This window comes from Adelges cooleyi, unplaced genomic scaffold (assembly GCF_023614345.1).
Source record: "Adelges cooleyi isolate 19-005CV unplaced genomic scaffold, UGA_ACOO_1.1 ACOO_flye_CR_arks_rails_tigmint_CR_PRNA_23, whole genome shotgun sequence".
Classification (NCBI taxonomy): domain Eukaryota; kingdom Metazoa; phylum Arthropoda; class Insecta; order Hemiptera; family Adelgidae; genus Adelges; species Adelges cooleyi.
In genome coordinates, this window is record NW_026095893.1 from 10,562,087 (window position 1) to 10,587,199 (window position 25,113).

The following is a 25,113-nucleotide window of genomic DNA, read 5'->3' on the forward strand; positions in this document are numbered from 1 at the left end:
CACGCACAAAAATAGACACCGGGGTGTCGTGACTCTCACCTGACTCTTTTTCATTTGTTTCAGAGCGAATGACCGAGTTGTGTCGTTGTTGACCTGGACGAGTTCCACTCGGCCAAAACCTCCAACGCCTAAAGTGGCCAACACTTGAAGGTCCGACAATTCGAGGTTTTCGAATTCTTTGTTTGTAGTGCTAATAACAAATATGATGTATTAATGTTGTGTTTTTTTAAATAATTAACAATAAATTTACTACTTAACAAATACATTTGAGCTATTCTACAAAAAAAAAACATAAAAATATAGTTTCCGGACAAATTTGTGAACGAAACATGCAACATGCAGAACATAAACTGTAACTTTAAATCTCTGTCTATCGTTATTTAAATATAAATTAACTACGTGTTTATTAACATTAAATACAATTTGTGAACAATTAATCTTACCGAAAAGAGCCTAGGACAAATGCATGAAATTGAGAAAATTAGAATATTAGAATACACTAACGAAAATGTTGAGGAAAAATTTACATTGGATCAGTGTATACACAGGTGGTATTTTCATTGAAACTTCAAACTTTTTTTAAGGGATTTTATTTTAGTCAGGACTATTATCATTAAATATTTTGGATATTGAGTTTAAAAGTACCTCATTCGTTCCAAAACGTCGTCATCCTTGTATCTGGTTCGAATCTCGTCTAGTCCGGATATCAACTGGTTAAATGTTTCCCGGTCGATGACCAAACAAGATACTCCTTCGGGGTCGCACGCTATTATGTTAGCCGTTCGCAAGTCCTCTCTGTAAAATTATGTTAAACGTTAAATATACATCAGTAAATAATAGATACAATAGAAATTTTATTTGCTAGCGTCATACATACCCTTGCAGAGCTTTCTCGCCAAAGAAGTCACCCTTTTGCAGGGTACGGATATATTTTTCTTCGATGCTGTTCGATTGTTTGATGGTAACTTTGACCTGTAAAAGAGCGAAATAATATAAGTGTCATCAACCGGGCGATGGAGGTAATAAATTAATGGGAGACGAGCATTAGTCACATACCTTTCCTTTGTTGATAATAAAGAAAGTGTCTCCTCGCGCTCCCTGTCTTATGATGTAGTCGCCGGCTTTGTAGAAAGTCTGTAACACGGTGATGTTAGAAAAATACAAAAATCCCATCGAATCGCACTCTTTGTCTTTTTACCTCTTCCAAAACGTCGGATATTTTTATGAGCGTCTCCTCGGGTAAGTCTTTGAATATGGGCACGCTCTTGAGGAAGTCCGTGTATTCGGTTTGCCTGATGAGACCGGTCCTCATCATGATCGTTTGGAAACATTGCCGCTCGATGGCCCATAGCTTGCAGTCGGTGGCGGCTAGAAACAGATATCGGAACCTCAGTAAACACAGTCGGGATGTACTACAGTCGTCACCGGCCAAAGGGAATACCACGTGTACAGTAGCTTTTTTAATGTCCACTAGCAACCAGTAGAAAAAAGCGCACATTAACGCGACCACAAGTCTGAACCGACTGTAAACGCGGGTCCACACGATTTGGCGCATGGTGCCGCTTTACGATTCGCCGTTAAAGGACTGGGGGACGAAAGTCTTTGTTGTTGTTGTAGTGAAGAACAAGGGAATGATAATAATTGATAATCGATAAAAAAAAATAAGGAAAACATATTAATTAGTCAAGCGTCTCAATAAAACGTCAATTGAAATTATTTAGCGACGTCAATCATATATACGATGCGTGTATGGAGAACAGCTATAGAATGCCATAAAACTCAATTGAAATACAACATCAATAATATCAAACGCGCACCAAAACAAGCAGGACGGTAGTTGGTTTATTTAAAAATTAAATTAAATAAAACCAACTAAGGACATTTTAAGGCACAGAGAATTTGAATTATGAAGCACACTTTTTGCACTTGTCGAATTAACCACACACATAAACCGTATACACCACACGGTTATATCACAAATGGGCTTTTGATAGAATTCTTAAACGTTTTCTTATTTAAGGGCTGAGAATCGACATAAAATGATATCCAACATTGATTATTGGCCGAAATTGACCATATCGATTTAAATTTTGTAGATTTTTTTCCAAACCCGATATTTCTCAAAAAAAGTGAATTATGATAATAACAATCACGTATCTCGCACATATCAGGGTAAATATAGGTATTATGTTATCAGTTGTTATGATAATAAATATATTATATTAATTAAATAGGATAATTCAAAATGCTTTAGTTAAGGTGAACAACTTTCATTCGTTATAATTTAACATCGAAGGGTAAATGCATTTAACTTAACAATTAGTATAATAATAGACATATTTTCTTCAAAACCTAGGACAGTTACTACGCAAAATATATGACACAATGTAAGTATAATTAAGTTGACGGACGACTTATATTTTTTTCTCGACCGTTAAATGAAAAATGGAAGAACTGTTGTTTTATTGTTGCAATGAAAAAAAAAATAACTGCCTACGAGTAATGTTTATTCAGACTGATGACGTTGCGATGATCGAGGAGTGTTTAATTCGAGTGGGCGGAACTGGAACGTAAGAGGAAAATATGTTAGGGCGCGGTGGTCAAAGGATTTAAACGACACTAATAACTACCAGAGACGTCTGTCAATCAAAATAATAGCGGTACACTGTTTTTTTTTTTTTGTTCCTCTCTTTGCTATACCGGACACGTAAGTATTTCTAATATCATTCAATGAACTATAGTCTACTAAACTAAAGTTTTAAATTACAACGTTCAAACGGATTATTAATTAACGGTTTATTAGAATAACGAATGAAAATGAATACGTTCTATAAACCCCGTCGCTATTATTATATTATATTTAAGTTATTGATTTTTAACATTCGGTCTGGTCGCCAAGTGTTCATTGATGAAAAATTATGTACTATAGTCTATAGACTCTATAGTGTAGAGTATATACACTAAAATAAATCACATACCTTTTATGGTTGCAGTGCGTTTACAGTTGTATAAAATGGCCAGTTCACCGAAAACTTTTCCCGGAGCCAAAGTGCTCAAGTACTTGTTTTCTCTGCTCACTTCTACTCGTCCCTCTGAAAATTACAAAAAACAAGTCCCATTATTTTAACGTTATATATATAGACATATACACGAGCCTAAGCGTTTAAATACTTAAAACATGTGATGCAACATTAAACTTGGACTCGTCTTTACATATCATAATGTATTATACACATATCACTAGTGTAATTAACAATATTTAAAAGTATAATATTAATATAACGTTCACTATAAACAAAAAAATACGCAATAAAACGTAACAAGGCTACTGCTGTCTGACCTCATTATTACGTATATTATTATTGTAATGGAAGTATAGAGTAATCAACGAAGATGTTATAAAAAATTTAAATATATATATATGTTTTACACGTAATAAGGTACAATTTGTTTTAGGTTCGAAACGTGTTTGTGTAAAGAAAAAAATAACAATAATAAAGAAAAAAGTGGAGCGCGATGCGGTCAGCTCACACACACACACACAGTTCGGTCATGGCCTCATTGTTTCCAGGTTTTTAAAAAAAATATAAACCGACTGTGCATGATTGGCGAAAACAGACATTGTTATATTTGGTAGTTTTTATTTCATACATCCAAAATGTGGTCAATTGCCAGTTTTTTGGGATGCCCTTACAGATGTTTTATATTTTGCCGGTTCCCACCGAAAAAAATCGTACAACTTGTGGCGATTGCAATTCCTAAGCATTTACCGTATGCCGGCACAGGATGCGACTTGGAGATAATACCACAGAATAAACAGAAGGGAATCTTAGAGCTTATCAAAAAACGGTCAGACATATATTGAGAAATAGGTAGTGACGCTAGAACTCAGATATTTCCTTGTTTTTCTCTGACTTATGGCTAAACTGTTAATTTATTAAATGTCGTAGGTACGCCGACAAAAATGTCGTCACCATTTCCCGCGTTTTTCCAGTGAACAGTTAAGCCAGAATGAACGAAAAATGAGAATTTCCCTACACCTATCAGATCATTCTCGATCATATTCAAAATGTCGGACATGATTTTATCTCATCCCATAAGAGCCCGTGTAAAAATTGAATAGTTTCTCTTCTGCTTATTCTGTGATAATATCACAAACTACTATTGTTCTTGAATTGACATAGGTGAGAGAGAGAGGGTGTATGTGAAGGAAATTTTTCTTGTCTTATCAGGCCGGTGTTTTTGAGACGGGAAACTTGCTAGTCACAAAGCGTATGCTGGGGTCATCGACTGCCGCAACGATTTCAACCGCCCAGAGCCCGGTACACACTCACTCACTCACTCACTCACATACACATGCAGAGCTCTGTGGCAAAAAGAGTTTTCTCGTTAAACGGTAGAGATTTTCGTGGTGGTCGGTCATTGACAAAAACGCAACAATAACTGACGACAAAAAAAAACATTTTTAATAGGATCCTAACGGTGGCCGGCCCGGACAGGCATTAGGTACTCTCGTTACACTAATAAACCGTAGTCAATGGACGTGTAACAAAGTAGCTAACGCGGCCGTTCACATTGCGATTTTCGGAATTCGGACAAGGTAAGTACGAGCTACTACCATTGCTATGCGTTGCGCAAAAATTGTCCAAACTCCGAACCGACGCCGCGTTGGTACAAATTATTGTTTGACACGCGCCTTTCGGTTCGCAGGCAACTATCACGAGTGACGTTATACCTATAGATAGCAATTAATAATTATTTGATCATCGTTGTTATTATAAAGTAGAAACGACGATGCCTTTCATCACCATGATGCCTACCTATGCCGCCGCTAACGCGTCCACAAATTGTTGTTTTCTATAAATAGTCACTGTTTCTTATATTTTCACCTACCGTGTTGTCATCTAGCTATTAACAACGCGCAAGTATTATCTAATATGTCAATCGGCGGCGGCATTTTATGTAGTCCAAACATAAATATTGCTGATTGCAATATGTATTAATTTATTAAGCTATATAATATTGTGTAGCGTTTTTGGTACAACTGGTTTTGACGTCCAACAATGTAGATATTATGTACATTATTTCACTGTCGCAGTGATATTATAGTATTGTATTGTTTTTGGTAAAACAAACACACTCTTGGTAGGTAAACAACAATTATAATTTATTACGTGCTGCGCGCGACGGAAGATCACCGTTATACTGTTGGTTTGTTTTATATATATTATATTGTACATTATCATTTATTGTCAATTTCAAGACCCTAGACGCGAGTATAATAATAATGATTATTTTCATTTTCCAATTGGAAGTCCGCGAAGACAACGTGACTCAATGAAAGTGAGTGGCGTCAACCCACAGCAGCTTAAATTATATGTATTTACGCATATACAAATATCCACGAATGATAATAGTATTATAATATAGAGGCTAACAAAATTGTCGCATGCAGCATGACTCAGGTCGTCGTGCACGTACCAACAACTAACAACATTATGCACACCTGTCAGTAAAACTGCGAAAAGTCGAGTAAAAAAAATGTACCCATACGACATACGCTCTTTCATGTACACTCAAATTTGTATCATTCGCCCATGCATAGTATTTTATTGGTGACAGAAGCAACTAGTTGGAGGTGTTTAAAGAAAAACCTATGCTATGTCTGCAAAATCGTATCCGACGAGTTCAGTCGAAGCTCGTTGTCGGCAAGAGCGAAATTATTGTTAATTAAAATGAATGCTACTTTTTTTTGCATAAATATCGTTAAATATATTTACAATATATATACATATATACAATTAAATGCATAGAGTTAATTAAAGAATGGTAATAATGTATTCGTGCCGAGTGTCTACCAACCGGTTTCCATAGACTAGTACAATAATTTTCACTTGCATCAAATAAACTGGTAATAGCATACAAAAAGATGGTGAGAATAATTTTGGAGTTATACAGCGTTTGCTGCTGTTATTATATTATGTTACAACGAAAATACGTCTAATATTATAACGTAATGTAGTGCGAACGTAGTCTCTCTCATGCACGCGAGGGGAGACCTGCTTGTTAGCAGCGGTTGACCCATTTTATTATTAAAAAAAAATATTGTTGTACCTATGCGTGTGGTTGTTATTACTCACATATTATACTCTATTATAAGTACTTCTCGTGATTTTTAGATAGAATCATTACGAAACACTACGAAGATTTTCGATTAACGCATTACAAAACGCAACGATCGAGCGCCACTTGTTATATAAACTAAAGGTCACGGGCGTTTGTAATATTATAATAATATTAAGCTATCACCTATCATCAAATATTATAAATAACAATTATTATACCGAAGCTGACCTCTGTCAAGACACTCCTCTAGCGTTGTAGATACATTTGAAATACTTCTGGCATTTTAAAAACATAAATATATTTGTTTAACTTCGGTGCGGAGTTGAGAAGGTATTGTTATTACAATGATGTTATTTTTCTGTGCTGGATCAACGATATCTTAAATCACCGAGTTTATCTGTGTGTAGCAACTCTATAGATCAGAAATATTATTCGAAAGGTACTTGATTGGGCCAAGAATTTAAAAAGTTGACACCTTCCCCTTCAAAATTGAGAAAAAGACTCAATAAAAAAATGTTTCATTTAAAAGTTACAGCGCTTTGTAACTTTTTTTTAAAAATATTCGTATAGTTATAATATATGTATATATACATCCTTTATTCAAAAATATAACAATACCTATTTTTTTTGCTGCAATACTATGCTATTTTCCACGCGCATTTGGTACTCAATAGAAGAAAGCTATTTATTTTTCCCTCCAGAAACGACGTATTTCCTTGTTTTTTGATATTGTATAACATTTTGTTTTACCCGTCTAAGATTCGTCGAAGGACAAACAACAGTTCGGACTAATAATACGTTATTACTACACCCGCAATGCGAGAACTCTTGTGAATATGCGTTTGAGTAATAACATAGGAAAATTACGAACATAAGTGCTTATTACCAACTTATTGTACAATACATAATTTAATAACGTGGCATAAACACTCGTTTAAACACTGGAATACTACTACTGCTATACCTTACATTCAATATCCTATAGTTGAAAACAAAATCGAACCGATTGTCACTTCGAAAACCGCAACATAATCTGCAAAATAAGCGTACGTAACACACGCACGCCAGTAGTACACTACAAGTCAAGTAATTACAATATCAATTTGTAAACTAATTTTTAGGTAATAACGAGTATAGCGCTCATGTTAGTATTGAAAAACGGACGACAACGTTTGTGTTTGAGGACGGATATCGTTACGGAACCAGAACTAATAATCCCGCGTCGATGACAAATCGCTACGTGGATTTTGTTCAGACTTTAGTCATACTTGTCAGTTGTGCGAGAAGCGAAAAACGCCTTTGTTGTTTACCTACCCATAAAATGTGGGCTAAGTTGATTTCAGGTTTTTGCGTTACCGTGCAGCATTACTTAATCCCCTGGTTGACAATCGACATAGAAGAAATTGGAAATCGTTTATACACCGGTGAACGGTAAGTGTGTAATTTTTTCTTGGACGATACTCCTAGAATTGATTATGATCGATTAATTGAATTAGAGAAAGAGAGTCAAAATTAGGATCGCACGGTCGTGACGAATATAAACCGTTCACAATAAGAACAAATTTGTAAGTATAAAATATAAATAAAAATTGCTTTCGTGGGTTATCATAGCAGTGTCTAGTGGAAATCGCGAGATATTTCTTATAAGTTACGAGTCATAAGTCAAGACTTGGTACAAATTAACCTTTTTTTATTTTAACCCTGTATGATGATAACGTTACGGAATCCCGAGTGTAAAACATTTTTGTTTTTTAAAATGGGGCTATTTAGAAAAAATATACAGATACTATTATTAGATAGACGTTTTAAATTTAGATAGTGAACCTATTATGCGATAATAACCATAATATAAATATCCTTTGTATCATTGGGTATCATCAAAAAATGAAATGGCGATTGAAAACGCCGATCCGTTCACAATGTTAAGTTTGTGTATGCCGGTGAGGTCATCGATCTCAGCGGTATTATTATTTTTGGATTCTATTGTCGTCGCCTATGCGATTTGAGAGCGTGAAGGAACGGTAACGGTTTTGCCCGCCACCGTCGCGTTTGTCAAGCGCGTTTTATACAATTTTCGGTCTAGCTCGACTGCCACGCCACTTATATACAATTTTTTTGGGGGGTATATAAAATTTGTTGGTAAATAAATTATGGTATTGTTAAATTTTGACATTTTAGTTGTAAGTGCATTCCAGTTTTGTTTTCAAATTTAAAAAAAAAATGATTAAAAATTTTAAATTGAGGCGTCAATATATATGAAGAGTACAGAGGATAAACTAAAAAAAATACTTTTTTTTATCCAAGAAAATCATGTTTAATATAATATTCTAAAAAACAAAGCACAACAACTTTTTTTTAAAATTCAATTTCCTGCCATAACATAATTTTATAATATTTAAAAAATACTAATTAGTGTTGTAATTTGGATTTGAATCTTCGAAGGATTCGAATACCTAATTTTTAAAGATTCGAATATTTGGATAGTTGAAAAAAACTATTTGTAAATTAATTATTATTACTATTTGAATATTCGAATATTTCCCATCATTAAATTACTAATTAACTTTTTCACAAATTTCGATGAATAAATTATTTTGTGACTGTATAGGAGTAGCACGGAATCTTTGCACATCGGTGTTTCATCTAACAGTTATTACATTTTTTAAGTTTATTAATATTGTTATAACATAATGCAGAAATGTCTAAAAATTAAGAGTAATTAAGAGCATTTATGAATCGTGCAACCCAAACGGTTCCTATCCATTGTTTGTTTTTTTCTAAACGGCTCCTGTCGAAAACGGTTTAATGAGTAGATAAATTCCCAAACGGCTCCGGTATTCGGTACTACGCGCATATTTCTCGTAACATAATAAGTACAGACGCGACGCAGAAAACATTCGTGTCATAACTTACTTTTAAGTTCTATTGAATGGGATGACGCCACTTTTACCAAAGACCCTTTTTCCATTGTACACTTTTTCCCAATGACCAGCTTCTTATCAAGTCTCTTTAACTTTTCAAAAAAACTTCAACTTAATTTTAAACCTGTAACCTCCTCCTAGACTGTAGCCTACAAACCTAGGATATTTTTAGTTAGCGGAGCGCAGCGACGGCGCCCAGCGAGCGAGTGTCGGAGACCTGCCGTCTATGTCAGTTATCAATACGAATTCTAAATTTGGTAAAAGTGGTAGCAACCCCTATTGAATCTATTAATTTATTGACATAATGATAGAAAGTTTTTCGTTTTCTTTCCATAAAAAACTAGCTGACGAGAAGGAATTTGTGTTGTAAAAAACCGGAGCCGAATGGGCTACGTCCTTATGAATTAATGAGTTGCGTGGAGCGTACTGCTTATAGAAAAAAGAAACACATCTAAGGAATTAAATTGCAGAGGGTTACAGCATTCTAGAATATTTTGAAATATTGTTGTTTCTCTCTAAGTTTTAAGTGAAACATACAATGTACCGCATATACTAAAAATAAAACCGTTTTTAAAATGGTCTTTAATTTCGTATTACACAATATATTATCGGATCGAAGGTCACTAAACCACAACATACCAAGGTATTAGTAATAGTAGTAATTGTAGTTAGACAGTAGTAAGACAGACTGTTCTTAAAATATATTAGATGTATTTCACTGCTGTGTATAACCCGGAACTGCGATACGTGAGAATACATCTGAGAATAGTAATTGAGGGTCTATAATTATTAATTTTGTACTTGTACAAAATAGTCATACAACACACTCCAGTAGCACCGCATCGATTTTGGGAAATGGGCTATTCATGGATGTTTCTGGTAAGAGGTATAATAATATTCTTGTAATTAAGCACGGTTTGTTTTTAACGCTTTCGAGTTTACCTACACGTGTAAAGTGCGTCCAAGAGGAAGGTTTGCGCACTTTGTAGTTTGTTTTCGTTTTAAAATGTCATATTATCATAATTGTATGGTTTATTTACAAACGTTTCGGTACTGTCTCGATGAACGTTGTCCTCTTGGTATCTGATTCGTGCAATCTTCGTTTTTGGTAAAAACAAAATATTAGTCATACAGTACAATATAGTTGTACTATTACTATACACACTTGTACCTAACGTGGTTGACTTTCACAAAACCGACGAGTGGCTGCAGCTGTTATCGAGGCCACAGGCGTTTTTTACGGCTTTTATTATTACTATTATTATTATTTCTTATTGTTGTGAGCTGCCGTTATATTGTCAATGGATTTCGCAGAAAATCGCCGTCAAATCCAATTTGTAATAATCGGAGCCCGATCATTATAAATATTATTAAGTTATTATAAATGGTGTGAAGGCACTCTTCTTATATTGTAAAAAAAAAAAATCGAACAATAATATAAAAGTACACCTCTTTAACATGGACGATAACTAAATCGATTTTACATGTCGCGAGTAATACGGATTTTCATAAAATTTGCATTCATGCACGAGATATATTTTTGTATGCCAAAAGACTGAACAGATAATCATGTCGTTGTTCGTGGATCAAGTATTTCACAAGAACTCAACAATTATATCACGTAGTTATTCTTTTTTTTTTGTTGTACTTAAAAGGTTAACTGGACCGATGTGATGTCTTATACTTTATTGTAAATTACAACAATAATAATGTTTATATTACGTTATCTACGGACAAAAATCAAAACGTTACGGTCGTTACGCGATATACTTACGGAAATTATTCTCTATTTATTTCAGACAAGCTATTATGCAATATGGAAGTCCACTGTGCTAGACTGTGTGTGTTTAAAAAATATAGTGGACGCCGCTCATTGTGTTTACTAGGTTATGTGACAACTGACAAATGTTAAGCCATTGCCTATTTTTAATTAATTAACTTACTCCAGACTAAAAGTTGGCAACATTTACTTTAAGATTACTTTATTTGTTGATTTAATGCAACATATAACAATCAGTGTTGGAATAGTTAATGGATATTACATATTTTTATCTAGATATAAAAATAATGGGATATAATATATAAAATAAAGAAAATAGTTACATTAAAATAATATTTAATAAATTATTATATTTATGTAACAAATAAGATACTATTTGTTGATCAATGTAACGTGACAAACTCATTTTCTTGGAAAATAATTATAATTGTACAGTATTACTATTTGGAAACATTTTTATTTATGTTGTTGTAAAATATTATAAAATGATTAAATATTTATTTTATTTTGTTTTTAGTATTTTCAAGAGCTCTATCAACTTATGAAACATAAAAAGTAACGTAAATACTAAATTAACTTTTTAGATTAAGAATAATTTGCTGATAATAACTTTTAAATTTTTCATAGGTTAAAATTTAGGACCGGAGGAGGATGGAGTGTAGACTAATATTTGTATCTGCGCGCATTACTCTATCGCGCCTTTTTACAATACAAAAAATGGAACATCTATTTTCTAATTTTATTTGTATTTATAAATAGTAGTTAAAACATTTTAAATGAACACAAATAAATTCCTAATGTGCTACCAATACGCATCATTCATCAGTATAACACCGAATGTTAGCACGACCTCAATGAATTCACATCGTTGTGTCGCTGTTCACGAGTTGGAAACGCGCACAGGGCCTTACAAGTCGCAAGTCGCAGTAACTATCTACTAGGTCTCTGCGTTGTTTAGACATGCGAGTATACAGCCTCGGGTCGTCATGACCGTTTAAAGTAGCCCCGAACAACACAAACGACTAAATGCATTGAAATTTCGTAACAAAAATTCTGGCAGTAGTCGTGCGTTATACTAAACAAAGAAACGGTAATGTCCGTTGTGTTAATATTATGATTTATATATATCTACTACCTAGTGTCTTCTGTATAGACCGTCGTTTTGTAACCAGTAACAAAATAAAATCCACGTTCAATTAAAGATCACGCTCACTACAGTAAATCATAATAATATACATAATGCACAAAAAAAACTCAGTCAAGGCTGTAAACAAAAAAAAACTATAGGTTTGTGGTTATGATGTACAGTAGCGTCAAAATGTAAAGATGTTTTCGTATTTTTTTACATAAAAAAATCGTGAAAATCAGTCTGTGTAACAACAAAGAATGGACAGAAGAACGAATCATCAATCAATATGGAATATTAACTTTTTTATGTTCCAACGTCTTTTGCCAATAAAATACCTAGGAAACCATTAAATAGTAAAAATAGTAGAAATACCGCTTATCATAAGTCTAACATCGTCACATACAATTTTCTTTTTTTTGATATAAATTGAAATATATTCCCCCATTGAATGTCGTTGCGAATTGGGTTACGTACTCTATACCTTTTTTTTTTACTGTGTTGTATGAAATAATATGACACACATCTGTAATGGTGAGCACTGAGAAATTGGAATTATTGTAGGCGATTTAAACAAATAACAAAATGTCAAAATGTAAGTGGTCAGCGTTGTAATGTATGCACATTTTTTAAAAACAATTTCATTTTTATAAGAAAATCTAATTCGTGCAGGACCTAAAATTTTATTTTACCGTATCCGGTGTAAAAAATAAATAAGGGCTATTATTGTAAATCCCCAAAAATAAAACAAAACGCTAACTTTTGTTTTATTCCATGTATAATAAGAGACGCCTAGTTTCAAAACCAGCTAGACAATTTTTGAAAATTTTCACAAAACAACAAATAATTTCTTTAGATAGAAACTATCAAGATTTTCAAACAAACACAGTTTGAATTAGTTATATTCTTTATTTGGTATTCAATAACAGTTTTACATAACATGTAATACATTGTGGTCACTTAAAAAATAAACACGTTGTCAAAATGTCTTAGGGCTGGTTTTGAAACTAGATGCCTCATAATTAATATCCTTTAATTAGTTGTTTGGTTCCATCGTGACAATGGAAATATCCTCATCTCGTCATGTAGAAAAACGTTCGGTTTTGTTTTAATCACAGATACCTACAATAATGACTGGATAAAACACAACTGGAGAGAAACTCCACAAATGCTATACACCAAATATTCTTGGTGAAAAATAATATATTTTAATGTATTACCATATTACTATAATGATATCGCACTCACTATTGTTGCGCGTGTCAATGATGACAACCAATTTTTTTGTATTTTACATTCTTTGTTTGCCAAGTGCCAACTAAAAATTTCACTTATTTTATGCTAACGTTTACACGCCAGAATAATAATATGTAAGAAATTGGGTTTAATTATGAACAACTATTTGTTCAAAACACTTACACTTTCTTTGATGGGGTACAAAATTATCTTATTTCTCGTTATCTTAAGACTGTTTACTGTTTGGTCTGTCTGTACCACAATAATTCTTTAAATCCGAAACCAGTTGGCATTCAAAATCATACGTTTCCATAAAAATGTTACTGAAAAAAATACTACATGGGCTGACAAAAATTACCATTGACATTTTTATAGTAGGTACGTACATAATAAAGAGAACGTACACGGTTGAATAAATAGGAAAACGTTTTGCGAAACTAAACAACATTAAATACAAGGCATTGGTAAGTACGCCGGTAGGAGTAGATATAACAGACCTTGAGCGCTGCCCACGCACAACCGCAGTTGATTCAGGTGATGATTGGGCGTTTTTCTCCAAATTATTATAACAGAGATTTTAATGAAAATATAATACTCAAAACAGGTAATTCGCAGTTCATTTGAACTGTTTAAAACAAACATTAATTGGAGTAACACGCTCCCTCTCACCCTAGACAGTTGCCTGCCCGAGAGAGATGCCGCCCGTGTTCGAACCGGTGACGGTGCATGCATTGAAAATGCCGCCTTAGTCCACTCGGCCAAATTGTATAAGATTGAATGTGAGACAGTTATGAAAACGAGTACAAAAATAATTAAATCATCAATATTCATCATAATAATACTATGCGATCGTGTGAGGTCACATAGTATGTACATTTTATGTAGAGTTAAATATTTATAAAAGTACAATAACTAGAGTTAAAACATATTTTCAAGTTACGTTTTGTTTTTATTGAATAATTTGCATGTAAGATTATATAACTAAAAAACAGCACATTAAAAAATGTATTAATTATAATGAATGGGATACAATGACTTTTCAAACAGTTCACATTTTACATACTGAGCAAGAGAGTGAAGTTTCTCAATCAGATCACGTCACAAACAAATATTAATTGTGCGATAAATTTAAATTGAAGCTCACATTATTCATCGATTTTTAGTATGCTAGTATGCACTTAATTTATTATGAAATATAATTTTCGAAGTAGAATACTGTAACAAACAAGCTATCGTCGTCGAAAATGTCATTGGTTAACCATCCAACTCGTCTCGCCCTGTTAGTTTAATATAAAAATGGTGACTTTCCACAGTTGTGTGTATTCCTATTTAGTATAGTCACGGGCTAGATTAAATTAGAAGAGATATTTACAATATACACAAATATGCGTCACAGTCTTCACGTTTCGCAGGAATTTTGTGCGATGAATATGTTATAGACGTGTCTCTACCATTGGCGATTTACGGTAACTAGTATAACCTAATTCTAAACAATACAAAATATTAAACGAGCAAATAAAAGATGGTATATCAACCAGAGCTCTTGATTTTTAGCAGGTAATAGAATAGCCGAGTACTCGAAAAGAAATAGTATCCGAAATTACAGATTTTTATTTGATCTAGTATCCGTAAACGTTTAGGCACAACTTTAATCATAATTAATTCTTGGCGAATTCATGAGATAATACACACTGCGCATGTCTTTCAGGTATTATACAGCGTGTATCACAATGATTTGGCTAATATGATTTACATAAAATGTATGTCAATGTGTCAAATCATTGTGAAATACTATTTATAATTTACGCTTTTTTGACAGTAAATAGACAGTCACGATTATATTAATATTTTAACTTAGAGGCATAACTGAGAAAGTTATTTTTACCAGTATGCGTTTTATTTCATTTTTTATGTCTGAACCAAGATATTGTATCTTCCAAACCGCTTAACCGATTTTTTCATGTAGGAACTGTGTAAGTCAAAAAACGTCTCTTAAAGGTACTTTACTGAGCGAAATTGTACAAACTTCTTCCTTTCTCCTTCAAAATTGAGAAAAAATATACATAATTTACAACTTAAAAGTACGGCACCTAACCTAACCTTAGTGAAATTAGTTCCAAATTTGTATGGAATATTCTTAAGATAAAGTAGGACTATCGAAAAAATTAACCAAAAAAAAAACACAACCCTTTCTCATAGTAAGGGGTGGTAGATACTTGTTCTTGATTACTTTCTTTTAGCAAAGTTTTAGGACTTAAGGTATGAAAATTATATTAAAGGAAGGCCTTTATTTTTCCAAGTAATCGCTAACCTGGGAGGTTAAAACTGTTTGCACACTACTTCCTCCCAAGCAGCATGGTTTATTAGCATTCACTACAAAAAATTGGAGTTACAAAAATCCCGTTTTCCTCTTCGCGAGGCGGGCTCACAATTTTAAGTTCGCCAGTAAGTAAGTACTTACCTAACAAAATCATTTGACTATCCTTATATATATATCGTTATATGTCCTGCAACTTGATGTATCTGCACGAAGTGTGGATACTTTTAAGAGGGCGTCGCACCGGTGATTTTCAGTGGTAAAAACATGTTTACGCCAACTGAAAATAAATCACTTAATTTTGGTTTTGGAGTAAAAGCACCCATTATAAAATTAAAAGTGAACAATATTCCGGAGGGCACCACGATAATGTCGCCAGCACTGTGACACTTAACACGTCGCAATTTTTCAGAATGACCCCCAGCCATCAGACATATACATGTCAAAATTAAATCGATTAATGCCTAACAGCTAATTCTACGTCTTGTATTATATTCGATTGGACAAATTATTGGGAAAGTAATATAATTTGATGACAATACATTTACAGAATTAAAAGTTTGTAGAAACTGAATGTATTTTATAGATTATAAATATTATCACATAGATTTTATAAAAATAATAGTTTATTGATAACATTAATATAATATTAATCTTTTTTGGGAAATGTGGTATTATATGTTTTTAATGCAATCCAACAGATATTGTTTTGATCAACAATAAGGAAACAGGTCCGCTTATGGCTGAGATGAATCATCCGCATTGAACGGTCAACAGACGACGGTGAGAGTTTCGTGAAAGTCTGGTGGTGACAAATCATCGTCGACGATTTACCACTTCTTTTACAATTAAAGATTTTTTACTATACTACTGCAACGATAAAATATTACCTCAAAAATCCATTAGTCAGCAAACGCCAAACGGGTTAGGTACAAGAAGCGGTTAGGATAGGGCCGTTCACGGGTTGATGATATTATAAATCCTTAGTTTAAGGAAAGTAATAAGTTTCTTTTTTTTTAAATTTAATTTTAACAACTAAAAAAATGTGTAATTTTTTTTTTACTCAATCAAAGCAAATCTGGACACAGCGTCTGCGGAAGCGGTATACGTACTCACAAATGCAAATTAAACTGTTAAGTAAAAAAAAAATCGAGTTCTTTCTAATGGTACATTATATAATCACAGTGTCCATAATTATAACTTATAAGCAATAAATCGAAATCGTAAGTCACTGATATGCAAAGTCAACGTCAAATGTTACATACAAATACAACTTTGTTCTATTAATTAGAAAATCTAACTAAATACATAGATCACTTGATATGTTTATTTTACTGGCTAAATTTTCCAGCGTTAGAAACTGACTGCGCTGTATATTATGCTTTATTCGCTATATTTTCTAAAAAAAATTGTATTTGTGTACCATTAAAATATATTAAAGCCAAGAACTGAATTTAGATATTTAAAATTGGATATAACATTCCATAATGACATCATTCATTATCTTTCGGTAATCTGAGTTTTTGCTTAAAAACCACATTAACTGAGTCATACGCAACTGCTCAGATAAAACGTTGTTAATAATCAGATATGTTTTGATGGAAGAATCAGTTCTTGTTTAGGATTTAACTTAAGATTTTTCGAAAAATTATCTGTACTTACCACCTAAATCTATATAAAAAAATGTAAAATAACGTCCTCTTAATTAATATTGGTCCTATTGATTTTTTTCAAAATTCTATACTTCCCAACTATTAATGTCGAAATTAAAAAATATTGATATGTAATTCGTTTCATTATAATCCGCGTTCAGCATAATATTATATATATTAAATAATAGTTTCTTTAAAAAAACTTTGGTTTATATATTATAAAAAAATGTTTTCAAAGGACGTGTATAGAACGATTAGAACAAGACGTATTTTTGTTACACATTATAGGTCAAATGTTAAGAGTACAGAGAAACGTTTTACATCTTTCTCCGTATTATTTCATCATACATTTTTATCGCTAGCTGTCAGTCATTTCTATAAATTGTTAAATAATTCGTTTTGAGAATTTTATAAATTTAAAACATTATTTTATTTAACGTTATTCTAGTATCGATATGTGTTATATCGGTTCCTTGTGAGGTACCCAACAATAGCGGCCACACTAAATGCATGTTCCGTTATTAGGGAACATTATTAGTCGGCATCTTCGTGCTCAGGAACTCCGGACCATCCGTCCGAAGCAGACACTTGAAGTCGCTGTCTTTTTTAGCACATGTTTCAGAAATTGACGGCGGCGAACCGAAGAGCATGCAGGCAACCCAACGGAACTATTCGTCCGTGCCGTTGCCCATGTAAGTCATGAGTTATTCGGTTCTGTACACATTATCGCGCAATAGTGTATATTTTACCATATTATAACGGAGATTATATTATGTAATCTCAGCCGACTTTTAAGCCCCGAAAATTCTGACTGAAATAAACGTATAGTTACCGTCACGGTCGCTCGAAAATAAAATAGTACACACAAACGATTGCCGGCCAACCGCTCGGTTACACAAACAAACTACAAATAATATACAATACAACTAAATAATGATAATAATAGTAATAAATAATAATAAAAAAAAAAATAATCATAACGCGAAGACGTTTTACGTTATGGCGAGTCGTGCGGAAAAATCGATAAGGTTCTATAATGAATAACTCGAGTTTGCCTTATACTCCAAGTAGGTACCCGATACCTACACTGATAGAGAAAGTTTAACTCACCGCCAAATAAGATTTGTATAAACCACTGCGAATACGCATTTAAAACTGTGTATTCCTTCTGATTGACAACAAGTCATTTAATCGAGACAGGACGTACCCGGGAAAGGTCCAGCAGTACGAAAATATATTGTACAGCTGTTAATTTTTTTTCGGTGAAAACATTGGTTTCACATTTGCAAAAATCTATTTATCAGGTCGGGACAACACGCGAGAAAAACTACAAGAAAGAGAAAGTGCATTTAGAAATAAAATCATATTCTACCGTATTGAGCGTTTACAAAATAAATTTTACCTAGACGGGTTTCGTTGGTAATTAAATATTAACGGCCGTTTAATTTTTATAGGGTCGGATTTTAAAAGGGGAAACAAAACCGGATAACGGTAGTAAATAAAAACGATTATACGTTATTAACTAAATATAAAAACCTTGTACCGAAACTGGAACGTCAAGCGCAGTAAAAAAATATTAGTCTCCCCACGACCGGGATCACACTTCCGCCTTGTTCGTTACGTTTGACCTCTTATGGACAATATACATAAGCGATCCTGTAGTTTAAGTCCGTTCTCGGCCAAGAGATCAAGAGATGCGGCGGTGGCAGGGACGTCGCGGTGGCAATCCAATCCAGAACGTCGGGACGGGCCTAAGTGTGATCGATGTGTTAGCCGAAGCCCTAGGATTGCTGACCGAGGCCGATCGCATAATTAAACGACAATGGAACTCGTAAAGGGAAAACCGTTGGCGCAAAGTTTATTATATGAACACTCACGTCGACACGATAGCTTCTTCTCCTCCTGTTACATGACCTAACAGTAGTTTCCCGGCCACGTAAACGTTACAAATTGATTTACAAAAACGTTATTACCCAACCGGGTAGCAAGAAACCTTGAAAGCGTTTTCGGGAATTTTTATTATTACTATGTGAACATTGTTGAAGACAATAAACGCTTTATTGCTATGACGTATAGTAGAATGTCACAGCCGGAAGCACACACACTTACACAGGGCAGTGCCGACTAGAGGTGACAACATCGCTGGCCTGGCCGCTGTAACAAAACCGCGTTCATTTATTTAATGGGACTGAACGATCGAGTCAATTAGCCTTAAGCAGCTCGGTTAGCGAATTTCTGACAATTTTGTTTTTATGGGGAAATTTTTCCCCATAATAGTATTATCAATGGCAGAAATTAAGAGAACATGGGATACTAAAAACCTTAAAACTTGAAGATAATGCTGTTAAAAATGTTTAGGTTTTTTTTTTTAGCTAGAGATTTGTTATATATGACCAACTTTTAACAATCCTAATTCAATAACTTAGTGTTTTGAGTAAAGACTCCCTAACTTTCCACCAATGCCTACTGTTCTATACATTATTATTGTACAGCATAATAAGCGACATAATAATTGTTTTGGCCAACCCATTAATGAGAAATTAATTGTTTCACATTCTTATGTGAAGTTATTGTAAACAAACATAATAATAATGTCTGTTGTCAAACCGTTTAGTGAAACACATGCGCCAAAGTGTATGAAAGAACAATAGTTATAGTCTTTCAAAAGGCAACGATTGCATTTCTGATTACCATAATAGAAATTAACGAACAGGCGCTACGCGAAAAATTAATTTTGTAAAAATTAGTGGTACGGTCGCGGATGGCAGACGGAGTGGAGAGAGAGAAGATCAAGGTTACAACACTTTCTAACGACACCGCAACGACCTTACAAGTAGTGTGTGGCGAGCAATAATTAGTCTCGCAAACAGACGAAGGAGTTTCTTTTTAGCACTTAACTCACGAGGCTTGATACAGCTAATTCTGAGTTCCACACAACACATCTACAAGTCGTTCGTAGTATCATTGAGTATATATTACAATATATACTCAATAGTAATATTTAACGGCCGTGGAAACAACCACATATAGCGCTGAAATTATACCTTAACGAATTCGCTTTGTAGTCAACAGGCCAGAACATCTGCTATAATATGTAGATAAAATAATTGAGATTTCTCATCAGCGGTTTGATGATTCATCATCGATATCCCCATTATACATGTATTTAAATTTCGTTTTTTTTGTTGCATAACAATAATTATATCTATATGAAAATAATAATAATTTTATTTCATAATTATAGTACCATATGAAATTAAGATTTATCCTATCCCCCAGCTTAAACATACCAGATTATTGTATACCCACACTCCATTAGACTATTAACTTACAAAATGACAGCGTAAGGACATATCGTAAATCATTGATTTTCATAATAAATACACACGGAGTATTTGTATAAAAGATCAGATCGGCTCTATTTATGCTGCCAATCTATTAGTCATTATTTCGATGGAGTGGAAGAAGCAATGTAATAACCTAGTTTATTGAAGCCATATGCCCTATTCATAAAAAAAAAAGTTTGCGCGTCAACCATAGAGTAATAATAAAAAAAAATGAACTAACATATACTAGCTTGTATGCGATAGTGAAGTAAATAGTAAGACTAAAACCAGTATGGCCTCCACAAAAGAAAAAGAAAAATCCACGTTGTTAAGCGATTGGTACTCTATATGATAAAAAAAGTTTTACCTCTTAACTTTCAAGATACTACAACCATTGATATCTTATCACCACGATATATTGAACGATATTTTTTTTCTTCTAACTTGGCTACAGTTATATAGACCCACTGGTGTTAATTTTTGAATGTCGCAATCTTGTCACTATCACACCGGACGCTTTTTGTCAGGAGAACACGTTCATCTTAGGGTATTTATAGTGTTCCAATCGTGAACGTCGTGTTTCTTACACATAAGACGACTCAAAAATACATTTCTAAACGCAACGCGGCAATCCTCAAAAAAAAAAAAAAAAATGCAAACCTCCACGAGACAGTAGAGTTTACTCATTTACGTCCTTACCATCTAATCCGTTGTTAGTGACATTTTTATCCATGGGATCCGCAGCTATAAAACGTATAACGTTGTACCTAGCAATAATTTGAAAAAGAAAATTAAACTCATAACAAAAAGTCTAACGCAATCGGTTTGACTTGGCATGAATATCGAATATACTCCACGATTTGTGGTAATATACTAATATAACGACATATATATATATATATATAATATAATATACACGTGTGTAGTAAGACTGCTTCAATACATTATAAAGGTTTCGGATATCAATACAACTGCTCGTGTTGCTATTTTAAGTGTATATATATATATAGCTGTCCAGGTTAGTTTTTCCTATTAAGTTCTATAACCAACGATTTTATAGATATGTTTTTTTCTATCAGTAGACACCTAAATCGATATTACACAAATAATAAACCTGAATAGACAAATAAAATATGCCAGGACAATGGGATAGTAAAGCCCGTATCATCCACGGGTTTGTAGATAATAAAAAATAACAAAATTATAAACATTTCCTTGGTAGTTTAAATGATTAAGAACGAAACAAGTCAGGGAAACTACGATTCCGTATTGCACTCGATAAAAAAAGCGCAACTATATTATAGTATAGATCTTTTTATGTTACGATAAGATTTGGGGTACGATATAGTGGTCATTGGGACGCAATTCGCTCATAAATTTAGGCCCTCTAATCGGTATCTGACGATTCTACTATTCCTAATATTATGCAGAACGTGGAACATTTTTAAAGATAGTATAGCCTTAGCTTCCCAGCGATGTTTATCGAAAGGGCATTCATTGAAATGAATCACAACTAGTTATGATGATGAGTGATGAACTATTATTACTAACTAATTATAATAATTATTAATATTAAGTTATTATTAATTACTGGGTGCCATAAGAAGGAAACCAAGTTAAGCTCACGAGTAGGTACATTACAATATTAACTTCGTGTGAATTCTAATTTAAAGTCCGTCAGAAAACATCAGTTTTTAAAACATACAAACATTGTTCCGAAAATTACACGCAAATCTCAATTGATAAAGTTTGAACTAATTTCCGTATCTAATTGATTGATATATTTATTTATTCATAGGAGTGAAGTGTTGAGAAATGGGTTTCACCTTTATATTACCACATAATCAGAATCTAATATAATTGGTAATCCCATAATGTTTATAGAGTATACGACGAGAGCGAAACTCAATCGTCTCTATGGTTGGCGTCACGGGCGACTAAAAAAGAATTGACCCAATTACTATACCTACACGAAGCACTACAATATTATTGTCTATTAACCGCCGTATAAATGTAAGTATATTCTATCGTCTCTATTATTCACAGTGAAAGTGTATGATGACGATGGTAATTTACCCGCAATTGCTTATGTTAACAATCCATTAAAAAAAATATGTATCTTTTACAAATTTTGAAACCCGTGTCGACACAGATTCCAAAACCGCAAAAACTATTATTATTATTATTATAAATACAAACCAAGCGCATCGTTAGAATTTTGTATTATATTATTATTGTTATTTATGTTTTAGTAGTTTTACTTGGATCACCCAAACAGAAGGTTGACGAGTACACAATTGTTCACCGATAATAATATAAAAGCACCCGTTTACTATATTGTATTACTATGTTTTTACACTGCAGAGAAGCTGCTAATGTCTGCTTTATAGTAATACTAATGTGTTTATTATCTAAGTCCAATAGAATGAAGGTTAACGCTAGCGAGTATGGTTTAAATGCGCGTAACAGACGTCTTGTTATGGACATCGACTATAGTTTATCAATAAACATAACAAATAAAAGTCTAATTTGTTTTTTCTTTATTATCGGGGATTTTAAATGATCTGTTTTTTGATAATTAAGACAAAAAAGCTTAATAAAATGTTGACTTCTTAAGATGGTCCCATTTTAGTTCTGTAAAGATATACGAGTTCTTTATCTGCTTTACTAAGTTATGTAAATTTTTTAATTTTTTTTTTTTAAATTTGCGTTTTAGTATCGAACAATTTCCAAACTTATTTTGTTTAATTAAAAAAACTTATGTTTATAAATTAAATTCGGCTTTCAACATAACCCAGTTAATATAGGCCAATAAATTCGTATCTTCTTACAAAATTGAAATTGGACTAGCCAAAGTCTGATAATTTTGTACCAGCAAACATATTTTATTATGACAAAAATGGCTCTTACTTGTGTAAACAATTGTATAAGTTAAATTAATACCTTGAAGCTTACACAAATTAACCTAAAAATAAATTGACATGGTCGAAATTGATTAAATTAAACCATTTTTTTCTTACTTATTGCCTATACAATAAAACACCTTAAAACATTTAAAATCCCCTAATAAGGTTAGGAAATGTATTTCTGTAACGAGCTACCCACAATTTTGGCAACGCTAACCAAGAAAAGTCCTTTTATTTTCAAATCATAAAAAAAAGGAATCGTGCAATGAACTTATTTTTTTGCTGAAAATAACATAACATATTTCTTTACCTGGACAGGAATTGTGGTGCTTTTTTAATTCGGCCGAACTGCCGCCGCAACTGCTGGCTGTGGAAGACGCTGAAGCGGTGTTGGCGTCGCTAGCCGTCCTGTTCGATGAGATCGTGTTGCCCGTCCTGCGTTTTCTGAGACCATACGTGTGTACAGGAACTATGAGTTTGGGCCTAGGAATGGCGAAATTGTCTTGTTGCTGCTGGCCGTTGCCGGCGTCCGCGCCGTTCGGGGCGACCGCTACGGTGGTGGCCGGCGCGGTACACGCCAATCGGTGGTGATGATGTTGGTCGTTACGTTGATCGTTGCCGTTGTCGTCTACGGCGGCCGCGCACCGAAACCGATCGCCGCCTGTGGCCACTTTCTTGGGCGCCGGATTTCTGAACGACAAGCTTTTCTTGATCTTAGCGGCGGACGAACGACACAGGTCCCTGGCGGCGGCGGCCGCGCGCTGCTCGTCCAACATCTCGGCCGCCACTCGTTGCCGAGTCCTGTACCGATGGGCGGTGGTGTCGTGCCGGACGCTCTGCACCCGACTCAGTGGTTTGGCCCGCGGACGTCTCGACGACGGCGTCTGTAGCGCGTCCTGCTGTTGTTCTTCTTGGCTACTGTTGCTGGTGTCGCTGCTGCAAGCCTGTCGCTTTTCCGACGGGTTTCTGCGGCCCATTGCGCCATCGCCCAGGCTACCGCCACCGACGTACTCGTCTTCGTCCTCGTCGTTATCGTCGTCCGCGGCCGTCGTCTCCCACGGCCGCCGCCGGTCTTTGCTCTGTGGCCGCAGACACCACTTAAGACGACACTCCTGCCAGCTGGCTTCGTACGAGTTCATTGCTTCCGGTTCTCCTCCGACCGGCTCGTCGTCCAACTCTAATTGCTTCAACGCCGAGGGCAGGCCGTCCACCAGAAGAGTTGCTTTGCCCGGATATTTGAAATAGCGAATTTTCATTTTACGTCCATATTTGCGCCTTAGGCTGCTGTCGGATAGACCACAACGAATTTAGACAGTTATTAATTATTATCATAAGATCATTTTTCTTACAACGGTTTACATTGATTTTTACTTTATTGCTGTACAATGGCCGGTTCAAGAAAGTCTATGCGCGATTTGTATCGGTTCCCGGCTCGACACCGCTCAGGTAAATTTAATTTATAACTAATGCTCTTACGTCTATCGGACGAATAACTCTACTTGTTTTTAACTCAAGTACTAACAAATTTTAAAGGAAGAAATTTGTTGTGGGTGATCAATATTTTTGTGGGTTGATAATAATTTGGGAGACGAGCAGAACATTATAAGTTTTTCACGGAAGTCCAAAATTGCTTAGAATTAAATTTAAGTCAATAATGAATACTACGTAATTCGTAAATAGCAAGCATAATCAAGTAATCGAGATATTTTGGTAATGTATCTCT

At 34.1% G+C, this 25,113-nt stretch overlaps 1 protein-coding gene across 5 annotated transcripts in view; it reads right to left on the reverse strand.

Annotated features, from left to right (window-relative positions):
• Positions 1–25,113, reverse strand: part of LOC126836122 (cGMP-dependent protein kinase, isozyme 2 forms cD4/T1/T3A/T3B) — a 91,286-nt gene that overhangs the window by 2,319 nt on the left and 63,854 nt on the right. For 3 of the 5 annotated variants that reach the window (XM_050569217.1, XM_050569216.1, XM_050569218.1), the window contains 6 exons: positions 2,979–3,092; positions 1,199–1,368; positions 1,057–1,134; positions 878–972; positions 646–795; positions 40–190 (listed from right to left, as the gene is read on the reverse strand). In XM_050569217.1, coding sequence (XP_050425174.1) covers positions 40–190; positions 646–795; positions 878–972; positions 1,057–1,134; positions 1,199–1,368; positions 2,979–3,092 — 758 coding nt within the window. Of the gene's footprint in view, positions 1–39; positions 191–645; positions 796–877; positions 973–1,056; positions 1,135–1,198; positions 1,369–2,978; positions 3,093–23,700; positions 24,675–25,113 lie in introns of all 5 variants that reach the window. The other 2 variants (XM_050569215.1, XM_050569214.1) reach the window with 2 other exon arrangements.